This window comes from Bacidia gigantensis (assembly GCF_019456465.1).
Source record: "Bacidia gigantensis strain McMullin 20006 chromosome Unknown contig_49, whole genome shotgun sequence".
Lineage (NCBI taxonomy): Eukaryota > Fungi > Ascomycota > Lecanoromycetes > Lecanorales > Ramalinaceae > Bacidia > Bacidia gigantensis.
Window position 1 is genome coordinate 355869 of NW_025408612.1, and position 17588 is coordinate 373456.

Below are 17588 nucleotides of genomic sequence, written 5' to 3' on the forward strand. Positions count from 1 at the left end.
GATTGTCATTTCATCTTGGCTGTGACGTTCCGACGTGCAAAAGCGATTTGTCCCATGCACCAATTCACTTTTCCGCAGCATCCCAATACCGAGCATCCGTCTGATTTTCGGAAAATCCAACCACGATAAGGCTACCTTACGTACACTGCCTAGCGCAGCAAGCAAGTACAGTGGATAGGCTAACATCTCATCGGATAAAAGGACCTCTGAGCATATGCACGCCTTAATGCATCTAAGCAAAATGCCCCGCGCCTCTAGACTGTGAGCGCTTCATCAGCTTCAGCCTTGTCTGCCTGTTTCCGCTCACATCACAAAAACCTGAATATTCGCTCCCCGCTTCTCTCTTTCCTACTTCTCTTCTTTCACCATCCCAGCCTTCCACCTCACTACGAGCCCACAACTCCTATATCCACACCCACAAATCCTGTGCCCATCGGAAATTCAACCATGGCGCCTTCTCCCTCCGCCTCCAACCCCTCAGTAGGCGAATATATCCGCCACATCCCCGCCACAGTCTGGGTAACTTTCAAAGCCCTGGTCTTCGGCGTCGTTGTTCTTATGTGCATCGGAGGCCTGCTCATGCTGGCTGGCTTCTGCTTTGCGGCCATGAGTGGGTTTCTGGGAGGATTCTTTAGCGCGGCGAAGAAGCGATGGACAGAGAATAGGCGGAAGAAACAAATGAAGAAGAGGTGGGCGAGGGAGGATGAGGAGAGGAGGCAAGAGGGTGGGGGGCAGCAGGAACCCCTCAATGGGGAGGGAGAAAGGGGGAAGGAGGCGGATGAGGAGACGCTTTGTGAAGAGGAGACTGCTGGAGGGAAGGAAAGTGTGTGATTGTAAAAGAAATGAAAGATTTGTGGGGAGCTTCGGGAGCTCTTGAGCGATCTGATGGGGTCCAAGATTGATATGGAAGACTGAGTAGGTACTGATATCGTTCGGCATAGATCCTTTTTGGGAGGGTTGGAAGCAAACATGGTGAATCGAGGTGATCCATGGGCACAAACGACTCCAGACAGATTGTATAGGAGCGTAGGTGTATAGGCAGGTCAAGAATGCAACATTGTGGTCTCCTGAAGCTAACACCGCCTGACACGTGAGCTTTCATCGCGCTTAACAAGAGACCTGGAGAACGCCGGGTCAACTATCAGACGCATACTTGCCAGAGATGTGCTGCTTATTCCAGTTTCAGTGAGATCACGCGTTGGATGAAGATCATGGCTGAAGGTATGTTGGTGAGCTGCGACAAGACAGCTGCTACTAATCTTTGTGCAGTAGCTCGAGAGAAATCTTTACCACCATCCAAATCGTATCGTATCTCCAGCTCTTTGAGTACTACGACTGGTTCATGTGAACCATTTGATTCACAAAGATGCTTCCTCCTCAAACTCCCAGCAGAGCTACGGGTTCATATCCTATTCCTCGTTTTGCCGACTCACGACTCAAGTACCTCAGCTAGCAATACATGGATCTATGGCTCCGTGGCCATACTGCGCGTCAACCATCAGCTTTACGAAGAAGGACTCCCCATCATGTACGGCTCTTCTACAATGGATATTCATATTGGAAATCATTACGCTTCATTTCGCCATAAATGGGCGTTCCCTGGCTGCCCAGCCAAAGCATCCGTAGACATGCCGTTGAGACAGTGCAAGTGGAAGCCATTGGCGAATTTGGTTCAAAACTGGCGGGTGACCATCGACCAAGCGAAGGAACAGGATTTGGTTACCTTCTACGCTAGGCACCGGTTCGAGAGGTTGGACTCCTTAGTCGATAGGCTGAGACACAGTGTGGATGAGTTTTATGGTTTCTTGAGAGATGTCAGGAGCGCACCAGGATTCAGGGTAAACAGTAAGACGAAAGTCACCATCGAACTTGCCGGAGGGAACAACAGCCCAGAACAGGCGAGGTGGAGGGATTACGTTCTACATCCCCTGGCATGGTTGGCTCACGAGAAAATCATCGGCCTGGAAGTAGAAAGGGACTTATCAGCACCAGACCAGCGATACGATGTGTCTACTTATGTACAGCCTAGCACCATTGGATGCCCCACTTCCGATGATGTCTGGTTGGCCGGACAATGGGACTCTCTTTGGCCCGTCCCCCTTGAAGACTCGTATTGAGTCTAGAATATGTGACTATCACGTCGATCAGCTGCTATCTTGCCAAGAGATCATGAAAGATTATTTTCGAATACTGCATGTGGGACCTTGCCTTCAAAAGGGAGGTCGATCTCGAGTGTGGCACATAGTCTTTCAGAAAATACAAATGTAATGCTCAAACATGAAGCCGCAATAAGCTGCAATCATGCTAAGATCATTGGGTAAAGGTTTTCCCAGGAAACTTGAGGGCTAAGACAGCAAGTCGGGAGTGATCACCAAGCAGTAACGACTTCATTGAAATTATGCAAGAGCGTAATTGCGTGGGAAACTCAAGAATGCAACAACATGAATGCCAGTTTAGGAGAATTTCTTAAGGGGCGTGCCGCCATTATCGTAAGGTGCAGAACGCCCCGAAAGCTTTTATGACGGCTGGGAAGGAGCCTAAAGATAGTACAGAGAGCCTAGACGGAGATCGGCTTGAACTATCCTTGCTGGTAACGCTACTGTACTCTTCGTACCTCCACTATTGACTTTGCATCATACCATAGCAATGGCTGAAGACATCTCCGTCTATGGCTATGACAGGTCAATGCTTGCTTGTCTCGACGATACACAATCACAAGGATCATGCCCTCCTCAGAGCACTGTCTTTTCTTCGAACAGTCCCGTAGAAATGAAAGCAGCGACACAACGCTTGCTCAATCTACCAAAAGAGCTTCGAAGCCACATTCTTTCCTATCTCCTCCCTACCACCTACCTTTTCCCGGAGCGCGCTCCCATCTGGCAGCGTGGCTCTCTAGCAATACTACGTACCAACCGCCAATTACATGCAGAGGGAATATCACAAATATACAACTCATGCACGATGAGTATCAAAATTGGGTTCCAATCTACTCGCTTCCGCTACGAATGGTTTGGGCATAAGATCAGAGAGAAGTCGAATAGGCTCTGGCGGTCAGAGAGTACGCAGGAAGGTGGCTGGAACTTATGGGCTTGCCATACGGTCATGCCCCTCCAGAGTGTGCAGTGGAGGCCAATGGCAGGCTTGATCAGGAGGTGGTTGCTGGTCATTAAAAGCATAGACGAATATGACGGGATGGTGCATCACAGTGTAAGCAAGGTAGAGCCTTTGGCCTTGGGCTTGAAGGCTGGCGTGGAAGAGTTCTGCAGCTTTCTACTCGAAGTTGCAAATGACAGTAAGCCAAATCGAGAGACAACTATCATGGTCGTATTCAAAGGCAGAAAGACTGGCACCGGTGAGGAGCGATGGAGGAACCTCATTGTGCAGCCTTTGAGGCAAAGAGCTATGGATGGCATGATGGCTTTGGAGATCAGAGACTTGACAGGGTGACCGGGCCACTCGACGAATCCAATACATAGGGGCCAAACAAATCGCTTCGAAGTGCATGGGAGAAGCGAGGCACATGTGAGAGTATCATACTCCTTGTCTCAACCCCCGAGGGGCGTAAGTATCTGGATCAGTCGGAATCATTCGGCTATCAAAAACTTAACATATTTCATTAGGAACGACTATATCGAGCAATTATATGGGCATATGCTATCCAGGACTTGGACTGTTCTGTGCCGTGATGAGCTGGAAGGCCGAACCATGATTGACTGTGTCCGCCATAGGAATGGCGACATAGCAGAGATGGTCGGTCCGTACGGGCCAAGTGCTCTCACAGTATTGGTTGACTTGAAGTCTCATAGGTATACCTCATCCTGCAGTGGCAGGTAGATGATAGTATCAATGTCACCACACATGGAGACGCGATAAATCAGATTTGGCAGACACCAGTAGTGTGAACAAGTGACCACCCATATTGAGAGGCGACTGATTTCACACCTTGGCTCAAGGATTCGCTGCATCGCAGGTTGACTTCTTGGGTCAGGGAGCCAACCTCAACCAAATTTTTCAGCTTCGACTCGATCATGCGATAGCCAAAGATGTTTCAAGAGCACTACCATACTTTACCATCACAAGAAGGGTTGATATCAAATGCAGTGGGCATCGTCTCAAGAGGCACATGAGACGGTCGAGCGTGAAGCAGTATAGCCCTTCTTCATGATTGTAAGAGGGTCATGGTGACTGACTTTCATTTCTCAGCTGATACAAAGGCTGTATGGCATATGTTGTTTTCGATCATTATGCAAGTCCAAGACGGCTGCCTTGCGATCAATTGAAACCCCTCACGACTGCATGCAGGACTTACGTGTACCCGCGAGGCTTGGGGGTCTTGGATCTCCCCGAAAGGAGGTGCATCTTCCGAAATGCGACAATTGCCATGTCTTGCGCTGACAATTGAACGGTTTCCTGCAGTACGCCACACCGCTGCGTCACCGTGAAACCAAACATCCCACAAGGAAGCTGCAGCTCCGTCGCAATCACTATCGGCCAATGGTCTCACGGCCCGGACCTACTTCGACTAGTACGTGATGCGATTCGATCTATGCCTGACGATGACTCAGGGCCAAACCAGGAGTTTCTTCTTGTTTGCTTTCCAAATTAGGAATGGAGTGCCTTGCGCGATCAGTCTACAGTCCATCCATGTCAACGTGTACGGCACAGTCAACCAAGTGGAGTCTATACGATGAGAGCTGGAGTCCTTGCACATCGTCATCCTTCAACTCGCAATTCTCATTCGCTTTCGCTTATTCCACCGACAAGCTGCGAGTTTCACACTATGCAGAAAGAATCAATATTTCATCGTTCAGACTGCGAAAGAGGCTACAAGCTTGCTGGAGCAAGGCATGATGGCTCTCTATATCTTCAACGAGAGAGAGAATAGCTCATATGTCAAGACAAAAACAAACATCCTGCGACCTTCGCGGTGAGCTAAATATCTGCAGGAGGTCAGTTGCCAGGCATGATGTTCGGCCATGGACTTTGATTCACTCCTTGCCTCTTGTAAGAATACAATCGATCTACAAGACCACAAACCAGTTGATAACGTCAATGGCTTGACAACGATGCCTTCACAATGTTAGCCTCGTATTCGATGAAGGCATGAAACACTTCCTTTGACCAGGGTCCAGCCTTTGGTGATATCCACAGTTTCTCAAAGGTGACTTTGTCTCCGATCTCATCAGCTCCTCTCGTCCACGACTCAATCAGCTTACAAGGATCCAGCCGGGTTGAGCTCGGAAGGCACCTCAGAAAGACAATGACGCAGTAGCGATCGCAATGACCACCTGTGAAACAAGATGGCTCCTGACGTCGGGGTACACGCACGCTCGCAACCCCCGAACGATGTCATGGATGACTTTCTACTTCGGAAAGAGCAATGATGTTCAGCCATGTTGCTCGGATCGGCTAGCAGCTAGATGACTAGACGGAATCACAAGATGGCACGGGAGAAGTCGACGGATATAAAGAGGGAGAGGTATCTCATGATACTGTCTATAACTCTCAACAAGACAAATACTCTTTCTTCGTCTCTACTTCTCTAGCGAAAGCCATGGCTCCAACCTTATTCACCATTTCGTTAGCATTGTTGCTGCCAGCATTCTCCCTTGCTGCCCCTCTTCGTGAGAGTGCATCCCTTATTGACACGGAGCCCATAAATTCCTCGAAGCAAGGTGACTACCAAGTGACAACACAACATGGAGCAACTGATCCAATTCCTACACAAACATCTCCTAATGGTTATCACGAACCAAGTCTTTCAATTGTCATTCCGATCTCAGGATCAGCAGGACGTACTGGGGCTAAGAGACCCGAGCCTACAGCTTTTTCCTCATTGAGACCCTCCGACCAACCATCAGATCCCATTGAATCGGACGTAAACAGCCTCGCCCGTCGAGAGAAAGCTTCAGCCTCAGAAAATTCGGTCAAGCCCGCCAAATCGACGAATGGAGGAGCGGCTCCGAGTCAAGCTTCTGAGACAGGCGCTCCAGCTTCTAAATCACCAAAACCAACACAATCAAAGTCTCAAGACCCAGCTTCAAGTCAACCATCCGACCCTACCCCGTCAGCAACCAAATCGTCGCCACCGAAGCAGTCTTCGTCCAAGGTACCAGAACCAAGCACAGAGCCTTCACAGACTCCAAAATCTGATTCTGGTCAGCCATCTTCCAAGACAAAGCAGCCAGTACAGTCTTCTGAACAAACACCTAAGCCCAGTGTCTCGGCGTCTGAGTCGTCGCCGCCAATAAAGTCCTCATCCAAAGCGCCAGGTCAAAGCTCAGAGCCCTCGCAGACTTCAAAGCCCGACCCAGGCCAACAACCATCGACCAAGACGCAGCAACCGATTGAGTCCACCAACAAAGCGTCTGTTTCCAGCCAAGCACTATCCCAGAGTGAAGCACCTGACCCTACTTCCTCAGCGCCCAAGTCGTCGAAGGCAGTGCAATCTGACTCGCAGACACCAGCTCCAAGCCCTCAGCCCTCAAAGAGTGAGGCAGCCACTCCAGCGTCAGGTGATGGGAGCGGCGGCCAGGCATCTGCAACGGCTACACCAGTATGAGGAACCTGAAGGGAATCTCTTGTTCGGACATAGAAGTACTGAACGAAGAAGGAGCAGCATTCGGCTGTTCTGTTGATTTTGATCTGGATTAGAGGTGACGGAGTGAGTGAGATATCCATGCATTAGTATTGAATTGGGTTTTAAGAACAGGAGATGACCGTTTCTTTAGAAAGTATGTACAATAAAACTGTGATCTGCGTGCTCCCATTCGGCATTTGTGGAATCCATTGAACTTTCGTCACCACTTTACAGTCTCCAATTGATCAACTTTCCTATTTTAAGCAGCGCTTCAAAAGCTTCTACTCACTTCCATATCTGTTGGGGACGGGTAAGAATATTCCTGTTGTCTTTCACCTCTCATTCGCCTACATTCCCAGGTATTTACAGTATTCCTAGCTTGCGTTTTAGTCAATAGCACAAAGCCAAGTCACAGCAAAGAGTCCATTGCACAATATCAGGAAGCCACAAAAGCCTATTGCATTATCCTGCTTTTCAAAAGCAAGCAGACACTTCTCAAAAGCTCCCCTTCCTAGCCGACTCCCCCTACTCCTTCCAGCCCCAACGCCACGCTAAAACTATACCATCGCCAACCCAATCTCATCAACCAGCCTTGCCAAACCGCCCAACCGAGCTCCACCCAATACTGCCCTGACTTTTCGCCTCCTCTTGCCTCCTCGTCTCCTCCCCACCGGCCTTCTCCACTCCTACCTCCGCCTTCCCATCCGCCTTAGTCATCCCTTTTCCCTTCGCCTCGCCCTTTCCTCCTCCCTTTTCCTGCTCTCCATCCCCCTCTCCTCCAGCCTCTGGCTCCGCTTGCCCCTCCGCTCCTCCCTCCGCCTCTTCCTCTTGCCCTGTGTCATTCTCCCGCCTGAATTTGTCGTACCATTGCTCTGCCTCTGCAAGTTCCTCGTCGGTATACTCCCGTTCAGGGGGTCTGCTGCTCGCGGCGGGGCCGGTTGAGGCGGAGGCGGAGCTGCTGGTTGGAGGGGAGGGCGTCTCTGGAGCGCGTGGAGGCCCCCCTTGGAGACTTACTTGCTTCTTGTACATCTCTCTGAGCAGGTTGCTCATGATGCCAACAGCGGAACAGGCGTTTCGAGGCTTTGCAGTAGGTCGGATATGGTTGTTCTATTGTTATTATTCACTTTTGGTTCGTATGAGAGTGATTGCGAGGGAGATAGCTTACTATATGCGTAAGAGAGTGGGAGCGCTGAAGGCTATTGCTGCTGCAGGATGCTGTAGAGAATGCTATTGATAGTCCTGTTTTGCTACAGAATGGACAAGTAGAAAGGCTGTACAGATATGTCATGCGGTTGCAGTATTAGATGTAAATGGGGAAGGTGGACATGGTAGAGCAGATCTGTGTGGGGTGGCGATATAGACGACGCATTGGGAAGACAAGGGGTCCGCCACGCGGAGGATCTGCTAACACTCTCTATGCAATTGCAACATGTTCAATGAAACAAGATATTAACAGGGGGATTTCAAGCTGCTATTGACTGATTCAAAGCTAGTATTCATTACTACATCCTACCTATCGTTACAGAGACTTTCCCATAAACTTCCTCTTCGTAAAGCTGAGCCACCACTGCAGAAATGTGAGATGTATGCGCAAAGGTACTGAGAAATAAAGCAGCTTACCTTGGATGGGGTCGGACCATCTGCATAGACTCTCGCCAATAACCTCATTGCAAGTTCCTGTCTTACCTGAGATAGATACCTGATTGCCTATTAGCAGATCGCCAAGGACTTGCATAATCAAAGCTCACTGCCGCAGCGTTTCCGCATCATGTCGTTCCCTTGGAGCCTCAAATGCCTGATTCAATGGAAAGCTCGCATCGCCCGGGATGGAGAATTGATCTAGAGCAGTATTTAATAATGCCTGCATCCACCGTGTCAATGGTTGCTCTATTCCATCACATCTTCGCATCCCAGTGGTGCACCATACCTTCTCCGCATCCTTCTTGCTCATTGAAGCCTTGATCTTCCCCAAGCATTCAGTCAAGAACAGTATACCATATATCAACAATCGATCTGCTGGGCCCTTGATCTCGAAATTACGGAAGAAAGTGTTCGCTCGGAAGAGGGATAGGACTTCATCGAGAGAGTCGTATGATTCGCTTTCTGGATCGACTTGGAGCTCTGATGATCCTGCAGGTAATGGTGGCAGTGTGTAGGCGGGACCTCGTGTGCGCGTACGTAGGGGGAGTATGGCGAAGTTACCTTTGTCGGAGTCAGCATGGTTTATGCCTGGGGATCTGGATACGCAGAGGCTGCGAGAAAACGTACCGATCAAACGAACATCTTGATCCTGAAGGAAGATTGAGTGATATGCCTGCGCATGGTCAGAGATACAGACAGTGGCTGCTATGATAAATACTCACGGGCATCTTCACATGCTATGTTGAGCTGCAATCGTGAAATAGGTTAAGGATGACTGCCTGAGAAACATGCGGAGCTTGCGGAGAGCGGAGCCAAGTTTTGCCAAGACTCGAGCTATCTAGGCTTAGCGCTAGGGTATTTACGGGTGACGCGCTCTTTACCACGCGTTAATTGGCACCTCAGTCGCTGAGGCAGAAAAATATTCTGCAGCCCTCACAATCGCAATCATGTCTGACTATGAAGATGATATGGATGTAGATGGTCCTGTGACCAAAGATGCCATCACTTTCAGCTCAGACAACACCAATGCGAAGGGCAAAAGAAGCGCTGCAAATTTACCCGTTGAAGCTGAAGATAGTCTGCCATGGTCAGTGCTGCATCACTTTTGGCCTTCATATGCTGAGAATTTTAGGGTCGAAAAGTACCGACCAGACACCCTAGACGACGTCTCAGGTCATCAGGATATTCTCACGACCATCAATAAATTCGTTGACTCTAATGTTCGTCCGAATCCCAAGTTGAAAGTATTTATAGAGGATGGGGATTTTGACGTCACTAGAAACTACCACATCTACTGCTCTACGGGCCACCAGGCACCGGAAAGACGTCTACAATCTTAGCACTTGCGAGGAGGATATACGGAAATAGGAATATGCGTCAGATGGTCTTAGAGTTGAATGCCAGTGACGACAGAGGAATTGATGTCGTGCGAGAACAGATCAAAACCTTCGCGAGTATATTGACTCTTTCAGCAAAGAGAGATGACATATCACTGAGAGAGGATAGGCACGAAGCAGATTTTTACGTCTCTGCCAAAAACAGGCGACGACCAATCAATCCGGGCATTCAAACTCATCATCTTAGATGAAGCCGACGCAATGACAGCGGTAGCGCAGATGGCTTTGAGACGAATAATGGAGAAGTACACAACTAACACAAGGTTTTGCATCATCGCAAACTACACGCACAAGCTTTCCCCAGCGTTATTATCCAGATGCACAAGGTTTAGATTTAGTCCATTAAAGGAACCGGATATCAGACAATTAGTAGATCTCGTTATCGAGAAAGAAGAAGTGAAAATTCAACCTGAGGCCATTGACAGCCTTGTCAGATTAAGTAAAGGGGATATGAGGCGAGCATTGAATGTTTTGCAAGCTTGTCACGCGAGCAGTAAGATCCATCCAACCTTTGATCCGCAAACCCCACGGTAGCTCATCCCGTTATATAGGCACACCACTCCTAGTCAAAGGCCAGCCTCCGCCGAAGACGATCAAGCGAGAACTCATCACGAATGAAACCATATATGACTGTATAGCTGCACCTCATCCGGCAGACATCCAGATGATCCAAGATACCCTCCTCGCCACCCCAGACATCACTTCCTGCTTGAACACCATCAATCACTTGAAATCCAGCCGAGGCCTCGCTCTTGCTGACATACTGACCGCTCTTGGAGAAGAGCTTGCCAAACTTGAAGTTCCACCACAGACGAGAGTAGCTTGGCTTCATGGGCTTGCGGAGGTAGAGTATCGGTTGAGTGGAGGAGGGAATGAGGTCATGCAGACTGGTGGTCTGGTAGGTGTGGTGAGGCAAGGGTGTGATTTAATGGAGCATGGTGGGACGAGGTGAATCCGGCCGTTATTGCAGGTCTTTGCGGCTACAAAGCGATTCTTGAGAACTGAACGAGGTGTTCCAGAGCGGAGTAGGAATATAGTAAGGCGCGTTCATTGGGAGTATGACATCGTATGCGACATCTTCTTGAATTCTAAACAATTGTTAGTAAAGCTGCTAACTTGCATCCGGTGTAGGCATCATGATGTGGTCGTCCTGCACCCCTTTAGACAAGTCATAAATAAGTCTTCCATTGGACGAACAACGTGGTGTATAATGATCGAGAGGCTTGCAGAAAGCGCATCGTATGTATTGTAAGTAACGAATCCTACCAGTTGAGCATTGTGAAAGACAAACATTTGAGTCTAAGCCCAATAAATACCCGCATCTCCTCCGCCTACTTTAATTGATATTCTGCCCACCATCTTCTGCACAACCAAAATCATTATTCTCAGACTCCCAAACGCCGACATGATCCCTCACAATGAGCGTGTTATGCAATACAACCTGTGTCCTTTGAATCCCAACCACAGCCTCCTTCTCCGATCAAATATTCGACAAGTTATAACTCCTTATCTTTCCATCAGTCTTATGCACCCCACCATCGCTATTCAGATACTCCAGCACATAAGCATAGGCGTCCGCAAGATAATGAGCTGTGGCTTCGTCACCACTACCTCACCAACAATCATCAGTAATCCTCCTTTTAACCGCGTGGAAAGTGCCGCTTGGGAGGGAAAGGGCTGAGGGGAGGGAATAAGGTAGGTGGATCTCATACCGTTGTTCAGCAACCCAATTCGCCCCAGCACCAGCTTGCTGCTCCTTGAGACAATTGACGGCTTCTTGGTCGTTAGAACTAAGAGATAGAAACCATCAGCATGATTCTAGATCTCAGCAAATTCATCATTTTTTGCAGCTTGACCGCGCGACGGCCAGCCACAGCAAACAGATCCAGGATCACTCACTTCAAATAATCGCCTGCCCTCCAATTTTCGATATCCGTATTCTTGAAGTGACTACAATATTTCTTGATCGTGCCCCCTACCCCACCAGCACCATGTCAGCCTATTTTCCAATTGACCATCTCACAGAACGGCAGGGGAGGAAATACAATTATTCTTAAACATCCCGAAATTCGCTGCTGTGCCAGTCTTGTGAGTCTTGTTGGGGTAGATATCGCCATAGGGGTAGTCCGAATCCATCTTGCACCCACTGCAAACCCCCATTAGCTCAGCCTAACAAACGAACGAGTCGAGCATTTCTGTTTTGGCTGTGGGCTGGGTTGGGAGGTAGGTTAAGCGTACTTCTCCTCCAGAGCGATTGCCAGGTCTGTAGAACAGCACGGGCGTCAGCATTGCAGAGGCAGGTGAGTGGATGAAAGAGGGGGCAGCGGGTGCATACAATCGACTTTCCAATTCTGCAAGGTGGCGAGCTGCTTCTTGCGAGCTGCGGCTGCTGTGGGGTTATCGCAGTCACCGGCTGGGAGTTCTCGATGGACGTCGTCTCTTTCCATTAGGAAATCGTCTCTTGTCGTCAAGTCGGGGCTTTCGGGGTCCAGAGGCGATGAGGAGGTGGGGAAGGCTAGGGTGTTGAGGAATAGGGGTACAAGTGCGAGGAGGGATAGGTATTGGGATAACATTTTGGGAAAGTGATTGCAGATGATATTGATGCTCAGGGTGTTGGGATGCTGTGGGCTTGGAATGATGGATCTTCTTAACAGCCATCCTAGACTGCTTCTTATACATCGTTGAGGATTAGAGACGATGATGAGAAGGAGGGTAGCGAGATGTCAACATGGAAGGCTATGTTCATAAGTCCTATCTTCTAGGCCTCACTGTCAAACAGCGAGCTTGCACATGAAGCAAAGGTATCCAAGGGTGCCGTCGAATTGTGACATAGAGAAATTGACCGCCATGTTCTTGGCTCAACCCAGGAGCTCCCGAGACCCGCGATCCTGGGGTAGTGGCATATTGCTGGGTCTCGAAAATACTTAGTTGACATCGTTACTCGGCGGCTGGGGCAGCCGGGTACGAGAGACTGAGTGTGCAATGAAAGATGTGTGAGCATGTCATGCTATACTTAGGTCAACCAAGACGGAGAAGGGTATGTAGGATGGCATGCTAGATACCATTGGTCCTCACCATCAACACCATGACCCAGCTTGGAAGTGCCTGCTAGCCGGCTCTCTTGGCGGAGACGCCTCGCTGGTAGGTAACGCCTGCCTAGCATGATCTCAAGAAAACTATTTGGTGTGGTTGAAGGGGTTGTGTGGATGGGTGGCATCAAGCGGATTGATAGCGTCAAATTAGTAGTAAAAAAGAAAGCCTTCACGGTAACTCAATTGTGCAGGTTTCATACGTCGATAAGCTGCATAGGGAGATCATTGCTTTGCAACATTGAATTAATAGATGCTGAAAGCAGCGCGTTTGAGTAGATCAAACAATATCTTCAGTCATAAGCTCAGAGGTCTAGAGGCTAGAAAGAGCACAGAACGTTTGTCACGCAACACTTATTCAGACATAATTTTACCCATAATGTGTTCTCACCTGGAGGATTACGAAAGCGTGTACTTTCTGCACCCACATCGCTTTCCGTCATTGACTGGCGGTGTCTGCAAGATCAAGACTATATGTCACTGAGTTCGACATAGTGCTTCCTGTGGCTGCAGCCTCGGGGAGGCTGGGCACTCAAGCCGTACGACCGCTTAGTGGTGTCCACGTGATGTGAACGAGTTACGTGAAGTAGCTTCCCTGGGAATATGGTGGTCTCCAAGTATTGTGGTTGTCGATGACGACTCGGGCGCAGCAGCCTCTATGCCTTGTTACAGAAGTCGAAACGGGCCGTACAAATATTCCGTGTTCGAGATGGTGTGCTGATGCAAGACGATCCCGCACAATTTTCCGGGCTAGATCGTGGCTCGGGGTAATTTGGACGAATGGTATTGAACACAAGTCTGTTGGATGGAGGACCGTTGTCCGACCTTCTGCATTATCTGCTTCAGCTAGTCAGAGATTGTGGTAGGCGTAGCCGAAATCATTAACGGTAATCTTCGTGAGTCGCAACTGTTGCCTGGTCATGCTTGCATTGGCAAATCAAACAGGAGTTTCAATAGCAAGGCTCAGCGGGCAAAGGCGGAAGCAGACGTAATTTGTCGATGAGGTTGACGGCGAATATGCCGTTTGAGATCGGCTTCTATAAATGGAGATATACATACCTTGTGTATGCAATAGCTTGTGGCTCGTTGTAGTGCGGCACTGAGTCTTTCCCGTCGTCATTCGTATTCGATCTTGTATCTTCTAATCACTAAACCATACCATTTGAAACGTCCATAGTTGGACCAGCTTCGACCGAGTCTGCCTCGCTCTCTTGAGGCCCAGGCCTCCGTCGTTTGTTATACTTTCCTCTTGCACTTACGTCCCCTTCTGCCGGTATCACTCTTGTGGCAACAAGGATAAATCCGTCTGCACCGCCTTTTCCAGTCATTAGAGGGTGTGTTCTCCCTGGCAAGGACTGCCATGCCTTAGCTCTACTGTAGTAGATTGTCGGCGCAAGGAGCAGTCTTGGATCAACGGGGAAGTCCTCGCTTGGAACCTCACCATGATTATTCAGAAAGGCAGTCTTTCTGTCTGAACTGTAGCAATCCGCAAGCTCGGCTAGAGGTTCTATATAGGGCGAGTAGACCACGATTTGAGCTGAACCGCGGAGCAATGGCACGAGCTGATTCAAGACTGAGATTGGGCTCATCACGCTAGCCACTATCAAGCCGTCGAAACCACCAGCTCGAGTCTCGTCCACTATGAAATTGACACGCTCCCATCGGCGACGCTTGCGGATGTAAGTTGCTCTTTTCGCTGATTTCCAGGATTTGATTTCCTCTATGGGAGCTTGAGGAGGTTCAATGCACGCAGAGTCGGCAGCAGGATCGGTGAGCTGAAGCCAGGAAAGAGTCTTCAAGTGACAATTAAGGGGATGGTCGGGAGGCGGATTGTGAGGGTCGAATGAGAAGTATCGAAGTAATGAGAGATTCGGTTGATGAAGGGAGTGGACCACTGTGATCGTATTCGTGCGCGAAGGTAGGCTGCTACTCCGTGATCGCATCTCTCCCGTCGGATCATGTGACTCCTCATCTTCAAAGGGTAGAGTCTTTCCGTTCACGGCAGATTTGTCGTCCACCTCCCCGTTCTGGCCTCGAATGATCTCCCTTGTTGAAGGTACTGATCCACCGACCGATGATGCTGCCATGTGTGGCGAATTGCGGCCTTCAGAAGAAAGGAGCAGCCCCAATTTTTCCGCGACGTAGGCAGTCACCAAACCAGAGGTTTCATCAACTACAAGCCATCTACCATTACCAGCAGGGCCATCTGGCTCCTCAGCAGTATAACGGACATCTGAAACTCCGTAGTGAAGATTTGACCAGCTACCTATCAAAGCCAACGTATCTTCACGCAGTTCAAGAATTTTGGCTGGCTCTCGTTGCGAGACGGACTTGACAAGCAATGACACATCTACAGGTAGTACAGTAAACCTCTTCAGATACTTTTTCGTCTTCCGTAAGGTGTACTTAGCAAGTGCGAAAGCAGTCTTCTGATCGAGTGCGGCATGAGAGTCAAGGATCTTTGCAATCACTTCTTTTCCCGAACCTTTGCTAGATGTTTTGAGCGCTTCAATTTCTTGATGGGTCAAGACCTGGCTACTTGGATCGTCCGTCGTGTGGCGATTCGTTCGCATGATGACTTGGCCATCTTCACCAACAACATCGTACTGTACGCCATCACTGAGCTTGCCCATGGAGTCAGCATCCAGCTCAGATGGCGTGGTAGAGTCATCATCTTGAATATCCGCGTAGATTTCTGCGGCCGGCACTATGCGTATCCCATGCTTTTGCGCGGGGCTTCCCTCCTCTTTGTCAAGGAGCTCGAAGGTGAGATGAAATGGCCGGCCCAGAATGTCATTCGATTGAAAGTGGCCATATTTGCCCAGGTGAACAGTTCTGGCAGAGGTCAGACGGAATCGCTCGCTTGGATTGGCAGTGCCTGCTCACTCCAACTATTGAACGTACGTATTTGGCCTTACCTCGACAATGTTGTATAATTCTGATGGCAACTTCAAAGCAACATGTGAGTTTGGCTGTATCAAAGTAGCCCTCATCTTCCCAGAATATTGTGAGAGTGCTCTTTTTTGCGGAGTGCGGAGCCGTTCGTGATAATCCCGCCCAAGAAGCCTTATATCCGACTAACTCCGGGGATCTCCACCTTGGAAGGTCCCCCGGAGAGGAATTAGCAACCAGCAACCAGCTATCTGCGTCGTCTCATACTTTAGCCAGCAACCTATCACCAGTATCGTCTCTCCTACCACTCTCCGAAGACTTGCCTTTCACATCAACTCAACACAATCATTATGGTAAGCTATCTGCACCACGATGTGAACATAAATCTAATTCTGAGATGATCTCCAGTTCAACCCAACCTACTTTGACGAGGACCCTATGGCTGCAATGGGCATGTTCCAACGCGGCATGCCACGCACCGGTGGCCCTCCAAAGCGCTTCGATGAATACTACCGTTGCTATCCAGTTGCCATGCTGCCAGGCCCAGAACGAGACAACGTCAACCACGGTGGAAAAGTGATTATGCCGCCCTCAGCGCTCGACAAGCTTACAAGACTACACATTACATACCCCATGGAATTCGAAGTGATAAACGGAGCAGCGGATACCTTGACACATGCAGGAGTGCTGGAATTTATAGCAGAAGAAGGAAAAATATATCTCCCATATTGGGTTCGTCCCCACCCCTACATCCCCCATTCAACTAACCAGCTCCTCCCTTCCACTTCCCCTCCTCCCAAAATGACCCCTTCACTAACGACTCCCTCCCAATAGATGATGCAAACCCTCGCCCTCTCAATCGGCGACCTCGTCCAAATAAAATCTACCGAACTTCCCCCAGGCAACTTCATAAAATTGGAACCGCAGTCCCCCAACTTTCTCGAAATCTCCGACCCAAAAGCCGTCCTCGAAAACGCCTTCCGCAATTTCGCCTGCATGACCACCGGTGACATATTCACCTTCCACTACAACGACACTGACTTCGCGATCAAAGTTCTCGAAACGCAGCCGTCCACGGCAGTCAAGAGCGCAATCAGCGTCATCGAGACGGACGTAAAGGTCGATTTCGCTCCACCGGTGGGATATGAGGAGCCGAAGCGAAGTGGGACGAATACACCAAGAGGACAGGCCGGGGGAGGACCAGGTATGCCAGCGGGAGGAATGCTGCATAGTGCGGGTACGATGGCGCAGGCGATAAATTACTCGTCTATAGCCCCTGCCTCTAATTCAGCTGCCGCGGGCGCGAAGGCTGTATCATCGAATTTTCTCACGGGGGGCCATAAGTTGAAAGGAGGGAAGGCAGGGACGCCGAAGCCGTCGACGCCGGTGGCGGGCGCGTCGAGTAATTCCACAGTCCCACCAGCAGCAACGGGAGGAGGAGGAGAGGCAGTAAGGATCAGGAGGACGAATGGACCGCAGCCACTTAGATTACCACATGGAAAGCTGTTCTTTGGGTATGAAGTCAAGCCTGTGAGGAAGGCGGGGGAGAAAGCGGGGAATATAGAGGAGGGGGAGGGTAAGAAGACGAGGTTTGAGGGTCAGGGACAGACTTTGAGGGCGAAGAAGAAGTAGGTAGGCTACAAGGTTATGTAGATAGAGACGATGAAATGATGATATGCAAGTCTAGCCCACTTTCGAAGTGGTGTGCTGGTTAATGTTGAGACTGGCCCGAAATGGTGCGATGATAAATGTAGAACGGGCTGCGAGTTGTGGCTGTGGAGTACGCATGAGGCATGAGTGGGCATGGCTGCGAGTGGTATGGAAGCAAGTGGAAGTGAATGTGACAGTGGATTTTGCTGCCTCTTGACAAGCTATGACATCAAAGTGACCATAGGATTGGAGGAAGGAGCTCAATACCTTGGAGTAGTAGGAGAAGCCAAGTCTCAGACCCTACTCAAGATCCAAAGTGATAGATAGCAAGCCTAAAAA

The 17588-nt window shown here is 49.5% G+C and overlaps 8 protein-coding genes across 8 annotated transcripts; 5 read left to right on the top strand and 3 right to left on the bottom strand.

Moving 5' to 3' along the window:
- Positions 1-447: 447 nt before the first annotated feature.
- KY384_000166 (uncharacterized protein) lies at positions 448-2117 on the top strand (the record flags this gene model as incomplete). The annotated part of the gene is made up of 3 exons (XM_044808703.1): positions 448-689; positions 1181-1221; positions 1270-2117. The coding sequence occupies 3 exons, from the start codon at positions 448-450 to the stop codon at positions 2115-2117; spliced, it is 1131 nt and encodes a 376-aa protein (XP_044665456.1).
- Positions 2118-2646: 529 nt separating this feature from the next.
- Positions 2647-3447, top strand: KY384_000167 (uncharacterized protein; the record flags this gene model as incomplete). Its single annotated transcript, XM_044808704.1, has 1 exon — positions 2647-3447. One exon carries the CDS (start codon positions 2647-2649, stop codon positions 3445-3447), a length of 801 nt encoding a protein of 266 aa, XP_044665457.1.
- A 2107-nt stretch (positions 3448-5554) lies between these two features.
- Positions 5555-6562, top strand: KY384_000168 (uncharacterized protein; the record flags this gene model as incomplete). Its single annotated transcript, XM_044808705.1, has 1 exon — positions 5555-6562. The coding sequence occupies one exon, from the start codon at positions 5555-5557 to the stop codon at positions 6560-6562; it is 1008 nt and encodes a 335-aa protein (XP_044665458.1).
- A 600-nt stretch (positions 6563-7162) lies between these two features.
- Positions 7163-8949, bottom strand: KY384_000169 (uncharacterized protein; the record flags this gene model as incomplete). Its single annotated transcript, XM_044808706.1, has 6 exons — positions 7163-7687; positions 8201-8279; positions 8329-8441; positions 8508-8782; positions 8849-8894; positions 8944-8949. The coding sequence occupies 6 exons, from the start codon at positions 8947-8949 to the stop codon at positions 7163-7165; spliced, it is 1044 nt and encodes a 347-aa protein (XP_044665459.1).
- A 219-nt stretch (positions 8950-9168) lies between these two features.
- KY384_000170 (uncharacterized protein) lies at positions 9169-10570 on the top strand (the record flags this gene model as incomplete). Its single annotated transcript, XM_044808707.1, has 5 exons — positions 9169-9308; positions 9354-9441; positions 9501-9675; positions 9728-10111; positions 10170-10570. 5 exons carry the CDS (start codon positions 9169-9171, stop codon positions 10568-10570), a joined length of 1188 nt encoding a protein of 395 aa, XP_044665460.1.
- A 1276-nt stretch (positions 10571-11846) lies between these two features.
- KY384_000171 (uncharacterized protein) lies at positions 11847-12191 on the bottom strand (the record flags this gene model as incomplete). The annotated part of the gene is made up of 2 exons (XM_044808708.1): positions 11847-11881; positions 11954-12191. 2 exons carry the CDS (start codon positions 12189-12191, stop codon positions 11847-11849), a joined length of 273 nt encoding a protein of 90 aa, XP_044665461.1.
- Positions 12192-13855: 1664 nt separating this feature from the next.
- On the bottom strand, positions 13856-15700 carry KY384_000172 (uncharacterized protein; the record flags this gene model as incomplete). The annotated part of the gene is made up of 2 exons (XM_044808709.1): positions 13856-15542; positions 15612-15700. The coding sequence occupies 2 exons, from the start codon at positions 15698-15700 to the stop codon at positions 13856-13858; spliced, it is 1776 nt and encodes a 591-aa protein (XP_044665462.1).
- Positions 15701-15949: 249 nt separating this feature from the next.
- Positions 15950-17231, top strand: KY384_000173 (uncharacterized protein; the record flags this gene model as incomplete). Its single annotated transcript, XM_044808710.1, has 3 exons — positions 15950-15952; positions 16008-16331; positions 16434-17231. 3 exons carry the CDS (start codon positions 15950-15952, stop codon positions 17229-17231), a joined length of 1125 nt encoding a protein of 374 aa, XP_044665463.1.
- Between the last annotated feature and the right edge of the window lie 357 nt (positions 17232-17588).